The 14,672-nt window shown below is 43.7% G+C and overlaps 1 protein-coding gene across 1 annotated transcript in view; it reads left to right on the forward strand.

The window, feature by feature from the left end:
* Positions 1 to 1,401: 1,401 nt before the first annotated feature.
* Positions 1,402 to 14,672, forward strand: part of ERICH6B (glutamate rich 6B) — a 46,292-nt gene continuing 33,021 nt past the window's right edge. Inside the window, exons 1-3 of the mRNA XM_044250300.1 lie at positions 1,402 to 1,729; positions 10,728 to 10,776; positions 14,135 to 14,313. Of these exons, the coding sequence (XP_044106235.1) occupies positions 1,402 to 1,729; positions 10,728 to 10,776; positions 14,135 to 14,313 (556 nt within the window). The remainder of the gene's footprint in view (positions 1,730 to 10,727; positions 10,777 to 14,134; positions 14,314 to 14,672) is intronic.

A 14,672-nucleotide genomic window follows, 5' to 3' on the forward strand; every position in this document is an offset into this window, starting at 1 on the left:
TTCAACCTATCCCCTTATGCAGAATAAGTATCATCTTTTTTAAAACTTTGGGACCCTGTGCTCTAGAGCCAACTCCTTCTGCCCTTCACTCAGTCACCGATCATAAATTTATTGGACATTCATTAAGCATGAGACACGGTCACTGAGACACTGACAGTCTTGTAGAGAAGAAAGACTGGATGAGTAAACAAAAAACGTCATCAGGAATACTGTAAGTGCTACAAGAGAAACTCACGGGGTGGGAGAACAGAGGAAGGGATGGCAGGAGATAAAGTCAGAGAGCCTGGGCAGTGCCAGATCTCACAGGGCCTACGGGGACATGGAATGGTATATTCCAAATACAGGGGAAAACCGCTGGAGGAAGCTGAAGCACGGGAGATCATGGTCTGATTTCTAGTTCCCATGAACACTCTTCCAGGAGAATGTTAGGGGCATGGTAGCCACGGTCACAGGAAGGCCAGTCTGGAAAGGGCTGCAGGAATCCCACTGGCCAATGACACGGCTCACTGCAGGTAGTCAGTGGCGATGGAGAAGAGTAGAAAGATTCAAGTGTATTTTTAAACGAGAATCCATCTTCTGGCCCTCAGAACCTTTACACTCTGTTGGAAAGACAGCTGTGCAAGCAAACCATGTCATCGCGCAAAATAGAAACTTTTTCCTGAAAATGCAGAGAGTATAGAGGGAGCTTAGGGTAGAGCACAGAAGACTTCCTGGGGAAGCCTAGGCACTCCCAGCTGTATGCGAGCTGGGAAGTATAATTTAGTGTTTGCGGAGGGAATGAACGGTGGGTGGAGCTTCTGGCGAGGTGGCGGGGGTGGGGGAGGGGTTGCCCACAGGGCCTCGTGCCTGGCAGACCTCCAGCGACGCGGCCCTTCACTGACCACGGGCCAAGGCCCCGGTCCCCGTGCCTGTACCACCCACTGGTACCTCTCGCACTGCGCCTGGTACTTTGTGGCTAGAAACCTGTTTGCACGCCAGATTTCAAGCTCCTGCAAGACATCCTCTGTCTTGCTTACTGTGGTGATAAATCGTTCTTGAAGGATCACTTAAAGTCTTCCCTGATGACATTACCACCAGACACACAACCACTCCCTCGTTTCATATTGTGCAGTAATTGCAAAGGTGCTGCCCTAGGGTGTGATCTCTCCTACCAGCTCCTTGAGGGTAAAACCCTGTTCCTCCTTGTATGTGCCTTCTCATGGACCGCCATGTACTGGTCTGCACACTCAAAGGGCCCTCCAACGACTACTGACTGAAATGAGTGAACAAACATGGGTTTAAAGCGATGTGTGGTGGGAATTACCGACTAATGGGATGCTATTCCTTTCTTGGTTCCCAGGACGGTAAAGTGACTGCCTACTGCTGTTTGCTGAAGGGTCTCTTCTGCTTAATGCTGCCCCAATGTCTGCTGGAAGTAATCAGTCCTCGGGAGGAACGTCCCCTCTTTCCCTTCCCACAACCTCCCAGTACTCCACACAGACCTTATGTTCCCAGGAAGGAGGTAGCGAGGAGGAGGAGAATTCAGAGAGAGAGTATCTATCTCCCGAAGACAGTGAGTATCTGGGAGAGGAAATCTATTCCGATGAAGAGTACCTAGAGGAGGAAAGGTTTCTGAAAGAGAACCCCTATCTGTACGAGATTCCGGAGTTTCTGAAGGAGAGAAAGCATCTGCAGAAGAAAAAGCATCTGGAAGAAACAGAGGATCTGTTGGACGAGTATCTGGAAGACGGTGAGTGTCTGGACGAGGGACAGTATCTGAAAGGAAAAGAGGATGTGTATGGAGGAGAAGTGTCAGGGAGAGGACTTGGGGAGGTGAGGACCCTAAAAGACAGCAACTCTAGTTCACCGCAGCGCCCAGGAACAAAGATCTAACTTGGAATAAAGCCGCAGCTCAGTCTGCCAAAACCCCCGCAGTGTGTAGGCCCACTCAGGACTGGCCGAGGTCTCCGCCCAGCCTCAATGGCCATGCCCCCGGGCAGCGCGCCCACAGAGCAGAGAGGCCCACTGAACAGAAAACCCCTACTCATGCACAAAACAAACCGAACAGACCCTATAATTTGTGTCTTTTCCTTACTGCACAAGTAATACATGTTTATCGTGGATGTTTGAGAAACTGTATGTAAGAAAAATGAAGAAAGTAACCATCACCACCACCCAGGGGGGATTCACTTTCACCCTTTATATATGTGGGGAGATACATATATATATATATATCCTCCCCAGGTTTTAAAGTCACCTGCTTTTTAAGGTATATTATGTTTTACATATAATAATTTATATATACATAAAATTATAAATATATCATAAATATATATATTATATAATATATAATACATATATTACATTCTTATAAGAATACATATATTACATTCTTATAAGAATTCATACTTATAGGAATACATTTCATGTTATTAAATTTTCTACAAATCATTTTAATAGCTACATCACTCTGTATTGTATTTGCAAGCCCTAATATTGTTAATCAATTCCTGATTGTTATTAATCATTCATTGTTTCTAATGTGGTTTTTGTTACTTTTTCAAACAGCACTTTGCTAAACATCCTTAGGGCTCAATTTTATCAGTGACCTCTAATTATTTCCCAGAATCCATCCCACAATCTGTTGCTAGGTCAACAGACGCTAGAGTGCTTCTCCCACTGCCTGCCGGGCCCCTGGCAGGCCTCATCTTTCCCTGGCTGTGAGTATTTGGAGTGATTTCTCTTACCCTCGGGCTGACATTTTTCCAGTACCATTCCTGCGATTGCCACCTTTTCCTGAAGTTGGGTTTTATTATTTGACTATGGCCTCCTTGTGCCATTGTTGAAGGTAGCTGATTCTCACGTTCTCTGAGGTCCATGTGGTGTCTTCCCTTGCTGACATGACTGCAGGGCCATATCCAACTAGGTTCAGAAAGTTAAAAATCCCAGTCATCTGCATCATCACGACATTGACCTAGAAATAGGACAACATTATTTTTCTGGATCTGATTCCGTTACACCTGCAAGACACTCAGGCAGCTTGAATTTTTAAATCCTGATCTCATTACATACTGCCTACATCCTAAGAGCTGTCTGTTCTTAGCACTCAACACAGGCATTTACGCCCCCCTCTTCCTCAAACCAGAAACATCAACCCAGGTTCTTCCTACCCTTGGGGAAGTTTCGCTGGGGGACTGGAGAGGTGATGCCTCTACTGCTGGGAAACTCTCTTTGGTATGTGCCTCTGCCATAAAGCTCCCTCTCAGAAGCCTAGTGTCCCTGCTGTTGAAATACCGAGTGTAATTCTAATTCTGAAAAATAGCATTCAGGCCATTTCTTTTGCACAGTATGAATCAAGCATTCTTAACATGTCCCCTGTATGCACTGGGCCTTTGTAAATATATTACCCACGACAGTGGGACAAATACAATGCTGTCAAGTGAATGGAACTGTGTATAAAGCAAAAGCTTTGAAAATAAATGCCCTGCTAGCAAAATTTGGAAAGGCACTGAGAAAACTGTAGAGGAATGCTAAAATGCCTTTAAAGGCACACGGAAGAATGTCTTGGTGTGTGAAAACCCAGGGTACCAAGCCACACTTCACAAAACATTAAATTAAGAAGGGGTCTACAACAGGATTCGGAACTTTTTAAAAGAATTTACATCAAGATTTCTTAATGTGGAACATTTTGCCAATACCTTTAAGATAGAAATTTGTTGAGCCCTGTGCACAGGAGTGCCTTCCTGACCCCTAGCAAATGCTCAGGACATGCAAACGGAGTCAAGTTCAATTTCATTCATAAGTCAGGCACACGTGCACACATGCATGCATGCACCTGTATTTATTTTTAGAAACATCTTTTAGAAACTGATTGGAAATGGGCCCTAGAAATGACAAATGGGCTTTTATTGCTTGGGTTGATGGATTAATTGCTAGAGACTAGTGGCGGGAGCACTATGTCAAGGAAGATTGTGAGGGCCAATTTTGCCTCAGCAAGAAAGAGAGCCATGAGCAACTAGTGATGCCTGCCACAGGATCAGATGGGGACTGAGGAGCGGGAATGCCATGTATTTGTCTGTTTGGAGGTAGATGTGAGTATATCACAAAGAACACTCTTTCCTTCCCCTCTCAGGAGCTTACCTACCTGAGTCTGAGGGTCAATTCTCTCCCACTTCTTAGGGCATGACCTTGGGCAAGCCACTTAATCCCTCTGCATGGTTTTCTTAACTATCAGGGAAATGTCTGTTCTTGTCTTCTGCACATTTCTGGATTGGATTATTTGTTCTTTGGGTGTTGAGTTTGAGAGGTTCTTTATCGATTTTTGGATATTAACCCTTTATCTGATATGTCATTTGCAAATATCTTCTCCCATTCTGTCTATTGTCTTCTGGTTTTGTTGACTGTTTCCTTTGTTGTGCAAAACTTTTGATCTTGATGAAGTCCCAACAGTTCATTTTTGCCCTTGCTTCCACTGCCTTTGGCAATGTTTCTAGGAAGAAGTTGCTGCAGCTGAGGTCAAAGAGGTTGCTGCCTGTGTTCTCCTCAAGGATTTTGATGAGCTCCTGTCTTAACATTGAGGTCTTTTATCCATGTTGAGTCTATTTTTGTGCACAGTATAAGGAAATGATCCAGTTTCATTCTTCTGCATGAGGATGTCCAGTTTTCCCAACACCATTCATTGAAGAGACTGTTTTTACCATTGGAGATTCTTTCCTGCTTTGTTGAAAATTAGTTGACCATAGAGTTGAGGGTCCATTTCTGGGTTCTCTCTTCTATTCCATTGATCTATGCATCTGTTTTTGTGCCAGTACCATACTGTCTTGAGGATTACAGCTTTGTAATAGAGCTTGAAGTCTAGAGTTGTGATGCTGCCAACTTTGGTTTTCTTTTTCAACATTCTTCTGGCTATTTGGGGTCTTTTCTGGTTCCACATAAATTTTAGGATTACTTTTTCCATTTCTTTGGAAAAAAGTTGATGGTATTTGATAGGGATTGCATTAAATGTGTTGATTGCTCTAGGTAACATATACATTTTCACAATATTTGTTCTTCCAATCCATAGGCATGGAACGTTTTTCCATTTCTTTGTGTCTTCTTCAATTTCTTTCATGAGTATTTTTATAGTTTTCTGAGTACAGATTCTTTGCCTCTTTGGTTAGATTTATTCTGAGGTATTTTATAGTTTCAGGTGTGATTATGAATGGAACAGATTCCTTAATTTCTCTTTCTTCTGTCTTGTTGGTTTTTGAATTTATTTTATAAATACTTATTTAATATAATATTCAATATAATTTAATATAAACTTATTTAATATAAGTAAATATAAATATAAAATATTTATTTTATATCCTGACAGTTTATTGAATTCCTGTATGAGTTCTAGCAGTTTTGGAGTGGAGTCTTTTGACTTTTCCACATAAAGTATCATATCATATCATCTACAAAGAGAGAGTTTGACTACTTCTTTGCTGACTCAGATGCCTTTTATTTCTTTTTGTTGTCTGATTGCTGAAGCTAGGACTTCTAGTACTATGTTGAATAGCAGTGGTGATAGTGGGCAGCCCTGCCTAAGGAGAGTTCCTGACCTTAGGAGAAAGGCTCTCAATTTTCCCCAGTGAGAATGATATTCGCTGTGGGTTTTTCATAGATGCCTTTGATGATTTTGAGGTATGTACCCTCTATCCCTACACTGTGAAGAATTCTGATCAAAAAGGGATGCTCTACTTTCTCAAATGTTTTTTCAGCATCTATTGATAGTATCTTATAGTTCTTGTTCTTTCTTTTATTAATGTATTGTATCACATCAATTGATTTTTGGGTGTTGAACCAACCTTGCAGCCCAAGAATAAATCCCACTTGGTTGTGGTGAATAATCCTTTTAATGTGCTGTTAGATCCTATTGGCTAGTATTTGGGTGAGAATTTTTGCATCCATGTTCATCAGGGATATTGGTCTGTAATTCTCCTTTTTGTTGGAGTCTCTAGTTTGGGGATCAAGGTAATGCTGGCCTCATAAAATGAGTTTGGAAGTTTTCCTTCCATTTTTTTTTTTTTTGGAACAGTTTCAGGAGAATAGGTGTTAATTCTTCTTTAAATGTTTGGTAGAATTCCCCTGGGAAGCTGTCTGGCCCTAGGCTCTTGTTTGTTGGGAGATTTTTTTGATGACTGCTTCAATCTCCTTACCGGTTACGGGTCTTTTCAGGTTTTCTATTTCTTCCTGGTTCAATTTTTGTAGTTTATCAGTCTCTAGGAATGCATCCATTTCTTCCAGACTGCCAAATTTGCTGGTGTAGAGTTGCTCATAATATGTTCTTAAATTGTTTGTATTTCTTTGGTGTTGGTTGTGATTGCTCCTCTTTCATTCATGATTTTATTAATTAGGGTCCTTTCTCTGTTCTTTCTGATAAGTCTGGCCAGGGGTTTATCAATCTTGTTAATTCTTTCAAAGAAACATCTCCTAGTTTCATTGATATGTTCTACTGTTCTTTTGGTTCTATTTCATTGATTTCTGCTTTGAATTTTATCATTTCTCTTCTCCTGCTGGGTTTAGGTTTTCTTTGCTCTTCTTTCTCCAGTTCCTTTAGGTGTAAGGTTAGGTTGTATATTTGAGACCCTTCTTGTTATTTGAAAAAGGCTTGTATTGCTATATATTTTCCTCTCAGGACTGCCTTTGCTGCATACCAAAGATTTTGAACAGTTGTGTTTTCATTTTCATTTGTTTCCATGAATTTTTAAATTCTTCTTTAATTTCCTGGTTGCCCATTCATTCTTTAGTAGTATGTTCTTTAGCCTCCATGTATTTGAGCTCTTTCCAACTTTCCTCTTGTGGTTGAGTCCTAGTTTCAAAGTACTGTGGTCTGAAAATATGCAGGAAATGATCCCAGTCTTTTGGTACTGGTTGAGACCTGATCTGTGACCCAGGATGTGATCTATTCTGCAGAATGTTCCACATGCTCTAGAGAAGAACGTGTATTCTGTTGTTTTGAGATAGAATGTTCTGAATACATCTGTGATGTCTATCTGGTCCTGTGTGTCATTTAAAGCCTTATTTCCTTGCTGATCTTTAGCTTAGATGATCTGTCCATTTTAGTGAGGGAGGTGTTAAAGTCCCCTATTATTGTATTATTGTCTATGTGTTTCTTTGATTTTGTTATTTATTGGTTTATATTATTGGCTGCTCCCATGTTAGGGGCATAAATATTTAAAATTGTTAGATCTTTTTGTTGGACAGATACTTCAAGTATGATATAGTGTCCTTCCTCAGCTCTTACTACAGACCAGCTTAAAATCTAATTTATCTGATATAAAGATTGCCACCCTAGCTTTCTTTTGATGTCCAGGAGCATGGTAAGTGGTTTTCCACCCCCTCACTTTAAATCTAGAGGTGTCTTTGGGTCTAAAATGAGTCTCTTGCAGACAACATATTGATGGTCCTTGTTTTTTTATCCAATTTGTTACCCTGTATCTTTTGATTGGAGTATTAGCTCATTTACATTCAGGGTAACTATTAAAAGATATGAATTTAGTGCCACAGTATTGCCTATAAGGTGACTGTTAGTGTATATTGTCTCTGTTCCTTTCTGGTCTATGTTACTTTTAGTCTCTCTCTTTGCTTAAAGGGCCCCTTTCAATATTTCCTGTAGGGCTGGTTTGGTGTTTGGAAATTCTTTTATTTTTTGTTTGTCCTGGAAACTTTCTCTCTCCTGTTTTCAATGACAGCCTAGTTGGCTATAGTATTCTTGGCTGCATATTTTTCACATTTAGTGCTGAATATATCATGCCAGTCCTTTCTGGCTGGACAAGTCTCTGTGGACAAGTCTGCTGTCAGTCTAACACTTCTACCATTGCATGTTACAGACCTCTTGTCCTGAGCTGTTTTCAGGATTTTCTCTTTGTCTTTGAAACTTGTAAGTTTTACTATTAGATGACAGGATGTGGACCTATTTTTATTGATTTTGAAGGGGGTTTTCTGTGCCTCCTGGATTTTGATGCCTGTTTCCTTCCCCAAATTAAGGAAGTTCTCTACTATAATTTGCCCCCATTATACCTTCTGCCACCCTCTCTTTCTTCTTCTTCTGGGATCTCAATTATTCTAACACTGTATCATCTTATAGTATCATTTATCTCTCAAACTCTCCCCTTATGATCCAGTAGTTATCTTTTGTTCAGCTTCTTTATTCTCCATCATTTGGTCTTCTATATCACTAATTCTCTCTTCCTCATTTATCCTAGCATTTAGAGCCTCCCATTTTTTACTGCACCTTATTAATAGCCTTTCTGATTTCAACTTGGTTAGATTTTACTTCTCCAGAAAGGGATTCTCTAGTGTCTTCTACGCTTTTTTCAAGCCCAGCTCATATCTTTATAATCGTAATTCTGAACTCTAGTTCTGACATCTTACTAATGTCCATATTGACTAGGTTCCTGGCAGTTGGTACTGCTTCTTGTTCTTTTTCTCGAGGTGAGTTTTTTCATTTTGTCATTTTGTCAGAGAAGAATAGAGGAATGAGAGAACAAAATGCTAAAAAGGTAACAACAACCCCAGAAAAAATACACCAAACCAATCAGAAGAGACCCAAAACTGGGGGAAAAGAAAGGGGAAAAAAAGAGTATGATCAAGCTGATGAATAGGATAGAGCCACACACTAGATTTTGGATGTATTTTGATCTGTTAGAAGAAACTGCAAACAAACAAACAACAACAACAACAACAAAACAGAATGTGACCAGGCAGGAGACTAGAACAGAGCCATATGCTAGATTTAGGTATATTTTGGTCTGTTAGAAGAAACTGTATTCCAAAAATTTAAAGAAAGAAAAACTTATAGATATACAAAACATAAGGTTAAATACAATGAAGGGATAGAATAGGACTATAAAAATGAAAATTTAAAAGATTTTTTAAAAGCTATTGATAAGATAAGATAGTGGTTAAAATAGGAAAGAGGAAAAACAGAAAAACAAAGAAAATTCAAAAATTTAACTTTGAAAAACTAAAGAATCAAGGGGAAAAAAAGCAAGAATTCTATGTGCTGTATTCCTCTAGCTCTGGAATTCCGCAGTTCTCATTGATCAGTGAACTTGGTCTTGGCTGGATGTCCTTGCTGATCTTCCGGGGGGAGGGGCTCTTGCAGTGATTCTCAAATGTCTTTGCCTGAGGAGGAATTGCACCACCCTTGCCAAGGGCCAGGCTAAGTATTCTGCTCAGTTTTGCTCTCAGAAGCTTTTGTTCCCTGAATGCTTTCCATAGAGCTTTGGAGGACAGGAATGAAGATGGTGGTCTCCCAACCTCTGGCCCATATGAGCCAAGAGCTCAGGGCCCCACACCTCAATATACCCTCAGAGAAAAGTAGTCAATCACTCCGGTCTCCCTGGTCTCCAGCCACACTCCAAGCTCACCCAGCCTGTGACTGAGCATTTCTATCTCTGATGCGTGACCTGGTTTGGAGTCTCCAAACCCAGCAGAATCCTGCTGAGTGCTCCCGCACCACTCCTGGTGAAAGAAGAGGGGTGTCTCCCCAGATCTGCCAATTGTGGGATCCCAGATCAAAAAGCAGTGGCTGACTGTGCCTCAGATCACAGTCTATGGTAACCCTGAGCTGAGAGCCCATTCCTCAGCTCTGTTTCTGCAGCCAGCTTCCCTGCACCAAAATGTGGCAGCTCTGCTGCACTCAGGCACCCGTACTTTTTTTGTGACTCCGAGGGTCCTGAGACCACACTGGCCCAGCAAGGGCTCCACCCTCCACTTAGCCCTGGAACAATATCCCTCTATGGAGAAGACTTCTAAATGTTCTGATTTTGTGCTCCACTGCTCTAGCCATTGCCAAGAGCTGGCTCATGGAGGCTCTACCCCCTGCAGTCTATCTTCTGGTATATCACCTCAGATTCACTTCTCCGTGCATCCTACCTCCCAGGGAGTGGTCACTTTTGTTCATAGAATGGCTGCTATTCTTTTCTTTGATCTCCTGTTGTGTTCGTAGGTGTTCAGAATGGTTTGTTAATTATCTAGCTGAACTGCTGGAACCAGACAAAATTTAGGTCTCCTACTCCTCCACCATCTTCTGTATTTTACTTTTGTAACAGAATTGTGACTTCAATATTTGCCCATATTGGTTAACCTTTGTAGATATCATTTTAAGAGCCAAGTAATATTCCTCAGTAATATTCTGTGTCATAGGTAAACTGTGGATAAATCTAAGTGTTGAACATTTAAGTTCCAAATTTCAATTTGTGGTTCTCATTTCTTGGCTACTTCCACTGGGCTGGATTCTATTATTAGAATTGGTGGTTTATTCTCTCCCAATTGTACATCAAATTCTTGACGTATCATTCAAGGCAAATAGATGATTAAATGACACAAACAGAGTTTTTGAAATTAAAGCTCATTTAAAAATATTTAGATCCTCTGAACCTCTGTTACCTCTTCTGTACAGATATCCTTCATCTCATGACACAGCAAGGCTTCTGTGATAACCCAAAGATTAACAAAGCAAACTTGAATTTCCAAAATCCATGATTTTATGAAAATTACCTTCTTGAGTTCTTGTTGACTTTATAAAACTTAACCTTGTAATTTCTAAGGGAAACCATTAAGAGAGAACACTAATAAAAATAAAGGAATTCTATAAACTGAGGCCTCTCTACCCCAACTCCAGCATCACGTACTTAACAACACATTTTTAAATAGAAAAAAAAAAAAGATACCTTCTTTTTTTCCCCAATATTGTCTTTCTGTTCTTTTTCCAATAGAATTCAAGATTACTTCTTCATACCAAACCCTGCCTCATCTTATCTCAAGGTAATGGTTTCCTTTTTTTAGGTGGAAATCCATGCTTGAGGATGATGCTGCAGGAGCCTTTGCAGTCCCAGGATTGGAATAGGGGGATGGGTGGTGTGGAGGTACAGGGTTCAGGCTCCCTGAGGAAGGAGGGATTCAGGTTGGAGTATCTCCAGGAGTCACACAGAAAGGACCTCCTGCCACTGTCCCCTCTGCCACTCAGCTACTCACAGGGTGAGGGACAGGTCCCAAGATCCAAGTCTTGGGCACCCAGAACTATAGAGATGAAAGAATAAGAGCTATCTGAGTCTGCATGGTTGAGTCCATCTCAACCAAGAAAAGAGAGCAAGGGGCTTGTGGCCATGCTCACAGTGAACAGAGGGATGAATGCCCAAACGAGAGTTGCCATCTTCCTTACTCAGGTATGTTCCCAAGGTCTCAGCCACCCTTCAGTGAGCACGCATACAGGGTTTGGCATATGCAAGACAGTCACTAACAAACCTATGGGATAAATGAGTCAGTGCCTCCTATGTGCTCAGCTCTGTAGAAACCAAGGTGAGGGGTACCCCAGACTTCCAACTCACAGACCTCATCCTTGTGTGTCATCCCCTACAATCCCTCCCCTGAGAGTGACTGCGGAGCATTTGTATCCACTGGTGAGGCGGGTTGGCACTGGATATGAAGAAAGCACAAGGCCAGTTTGGTTATGGTGAGAAGCTGGGATGAGACCCCTGCTCTGCGGCATAGGCAAGCGACAGGCTACTACTTGAGGGCCACCCCTCATCCTGGTGAGGCCAACCCCCATCGTTGCTCTCCACCAGCCCCTGAGCTCCATGCTTCACAGTCCCGGGGGCTCAGCAACATGGATCAGATGGCACTGCCTCCACTGCGCCAACATGTAAGAGGCAATGACTCTCTGGAGGCCCCTTCACCTCAGTCATGGACACCCACAGCACAGGAAGCAAGACGGCCGTGACGCAGGAAGGTCCATGACTGAGAACAGGGGCTCGGGAGCCAGACCACTCGGGTTTGAATCTCAGCCAGCAGCATGCCATCGGGCAGCCACATACACTCTCTGTGCCCCAGGTTTTTCATTGATGAAATGGGGACAGGAAGAGTTTCAGCCTCATGAGGCTGTGGTGGGGACTCGATGAGTATTAGCTCGTGGGGTTCCCTGAGAGCAGGGGTTCAGGACGTGCTATGGGTCACTGTTAGTCCCGCTCCTGCTTCCTGCTCCCCGCAAGCCACCACATGGAAACTTAGCAGGCAGAGAACAGGAGTCATGATTCCGGGTCGGCTTCATTCCAAATGTAGGCACCCATCCACTCCTTTATCCACATTCCAGCTGAGTGGCTTTCCTGTCATGGAGGAGTTCATGGGCATCAGAGAGGCCCTGGATTTTCCTGACACCAGGTTGCTGAGAGACTGGACCTACAAACCACTTTAGGCAAGAAGTGTACACTCCTATTTGTTTGTTAGGCAGGGAGCGGGAAAAGGGATCAGGTTCAGGTCAAGCATTTCATGGGTCCCTTATCAACAGGAAGGCTCCCTCTCCCACTCTCACACACATGCACAGAAGGTCCCCCAGCACACACCAGACCCCTTTCCCTCTATGAAACAGCTGAAGAAGCAGAACTGGAAGCATCCAATCTCCCCAGGATCCCACACCCTTCCATTGCAGATGGGGCAGGGAGTTGGAACCTGGTCCAGGTAGACCAGAACCCCAGTCCTGCTTTCATTGGTGCCCCCAGAAAACCCCGCCATGTCCCAGCCCAAGGTAGGTGTGACGGGGAGGATGCTGAGTAAATGTGCATGAAGATGGCAATGACAAGATAGGCCCACTGCTACCTTAAATGTGATCTCTCAGTGTGTTTGGCAGCTCTGACTTCTCAAAGTCCTTTCATGGAAACTTACATGACCTCTTTGGATCCCAGAGAGTACCTGGTAAAAGAGGTAGAATTTACATTATCTCCTTAAAAGAACAGAACTCAGGGGAGTCTCCTGATCTGGCCTTGAGGCCTGGAAGAGGGCAAGAGTTGAAGTTGTCTAAAGAGCATACCTGTGTCTACTAGTTTTTGATCCCTGTGGTCACCTGATCAAGGATCTGCCATCTTACCCACTTGGTCCCATTACCCCTTTTCCATGGTACATCCAGAGAACACAGCTGCCATGCCCTTGCCACACGTTGGCACAGACCCAGGCCTTCCCATGTGTCCCTTGGAAGTGACACAAGATATACCTGTAAGTCCCACAGATGCTAAGCCTCCCAAGGAGAGCAAGCACGGTCCCCTCTTCTCTTCCTCATTCTCTTTGCCCCGAGCTTCAGACTGCTGCCCCTCACCCACCCCCTGTCCCTCTGGGCATGGGGGGAGCACTGACCCATGCAGGGAACAGGCCCATCTCTGAAGGGCCACTGCACTGCTCCCCTCACCAGTAAGAACAGCAGCAGCCAAGAATGCACTTGCCCGCTCTCACTTTGTCCTCCCTGGCAGGGGCCTGTAAGGGAGGTATGATTTTCAAAAAGGTGCAGAAACGTTCAACAGTTACCCAAAGTTACTCCTCTACAGTGCAGGAGCCAAGATTTCAGCTGGTGTCACTTGACATCAAAGTCTGTGTTTTTTCTACCAAACATAGGGCCCATTTATATGGCAGCCATTTTCCCTTACCCTTGTTTCTGCCATTTCAGCTAGTTTACATGAGAGGACTTCAGGGCTGAGCACCCCAAAGACTGCTCTTATCCCTTTGAATGACAGGGTTTTGCTAAAAGCCAGAAATTCCTGAAGAAGAACACAGTGCAGGTCTGTGTGTTGCGGTTGTCCCTTTGGATTTTAAGCTACCAGATGGCAGGGCGTCTGCCTCAGAGCCAATACTCTGTCATCAGGCCCTGTGGAAACCTTTCTCGATAATGGTGGTACTTGTAGTGGGCAGACTAGAGGGGACAGACCTCGGTGCTTGATTTTAAGCTGCTGCGGCATCTACTCTGGTATTTTTCCCACTCTACCTGAGGCAGCGGTAAGCTAGGAAGGGCCACTGGGATGGGCAGTGTCATGCACCACAAAGGATGGAGAATGTTCCAGAACATTAGACTGTCAGTTATGGAAGCCTGGGCCATTGGCCTTTGAAGGCATCCAGAGAGCCTTTTCCAGTAAACGAAGTGGCAGTTGGCAATGTGGCGTTCTGTTGCCCGAAATGGCACAGGGGCCTATTCACCATCACTGACTTGTGGGTCCCTTCTCACTTGTGACATCCACCATCTGGGGCAGGCAAAGTCTGCAGGAGCTGGAGAGTAGCCACCCCACTGTCCCCACAGCCCATCGCCCCAGTGCCTAACCTGGTCCCTGCCTGGAAGTTGAGCTACCCGTATGCTCACCTCTGACAGGAGCTCCACAACCAACCCTTACGAGGAGACCATGCTCTTCTCTGTCCCACCTTCCATCTCTGAACTTCCCTATGAGATTCCGTACGATGACACAAGGCCTTCCACCTCGTACATGCAGCAAGACAGAGAACTTCTGGCCTGTCAAGACCAGAGCACACAGACAAAATGGATCTATGAGAGTAAGTGGGGGATGGGGAACTACACCCTGCGGGCCATCACATGGCGGGGCTGGAGTGGGGGTTGCGGAGGTGGGGGGGGGAATGCATTCCATGGGTATGAAATATCACAGTTTGTCTATCGTCTCTCATGTTAATGCTATACAACGACTTCCTGTGCCATTCGAAGTGGTATTTTAGGTAAGAAGTTAAGCTCCTCTCCTAGCCCTGTTCCCCGCTTCCTCCACCCCAGAGCCCCCCTCAGGGAAACATCAGCAAAAGTCTGAAACAAATACCTTTTCCAGTCTTTCCTTCTCTTTTCATTAGTCTTCTTGTTCCTGCTCTATGGGAACAGGGGCCCCATTTCCCTCAGGGACACAGGC

The sequence above is a fragment of the Neovison vison genome, chromosome 5 (genome assembly GCF_020171115.1).
Source record: "Neovison vison isolate M4711 chromosome 5, ASM_NN_V1, whole genome shotgun sequence".
Taxonomy (NCBI): Eukaryota; Metazoa; Chordata; class Mammalia; order Carnivora; family Mustelidae; genus Neogale; species Neogale vison.